Here is a 365-nt window from a genome sequence, read left to right on the forward strand (position 1 = left end):
CGGGCTGGCTGGGGATGTTTTCACGATGATCTGTTCTACACTGACACCGGTGAGTACGGCTGTAGGTGCCGCAGAGCAGTAGCTGGGGGGTGGCGTGTGCTGAGTTTGGGGGACATTCTTAACGCTTAAAATATTGCCCTGTTTGTCTAAGACAACAGAACTTGTGGTTTTTTATAACGTCTAACCACAGGCATGATCTTTGTCCCCAACAGATGACATGAGGTGGGTGAAGGTACCAGCCACCGGCGATGTCCCGGGAGGACGCGCATCCCACTCTGCAGCCGTGTTCAAAGACATTTTTGGTGGAATAGGTCCAGACGGGGCACTCGGTACCACATACAAGTATCACGTAGGTAGGGAGGCTT

The 365-nt window shown here is 52.6% G+C and overlaps 1 protein-coding gene across 1 annotated transcript in view; it reads left to right on the forward strand.

Moving 5' to 3' along the window:
* Window positions 1-7: 7 nt before the first annotated feature.
* The window catches only part of LOC104468384 (rab9 effector protein with kelch motifs-like), a gene marked incomplete at its 5' end in the record, with an annotated part of 873 nt that continues 515 nt past the window's right edge, over window positions 8-365 (forward strand). Inside the window, 3 exon segments of the mRNA XM_010082494.1 lie at window positions 8-20; window positions 23-49; window positions 213-361. Of these exon segments, the coding sequence (XP_010080796.1) occupies window positions 8-20; window positions 23-49; window positions 213-361 (189 nt within the window).

Source organism: Pterocles gutturalis, unplaced genomic scaffold (genome assembly GCF_000699245.1).
Source record: "Pterocles gutturalis isolate BGI_N339 unplaced genomic scaffold, ASM69924v1 scaffold36459, whole genome shotgun sequence".
Lineage (NCBI taxonomy): Eukaryota > Metazoa > Chordata > Aves > Pterocliformes > Pteroclidae > Pterocles > Pterocles gutturalis.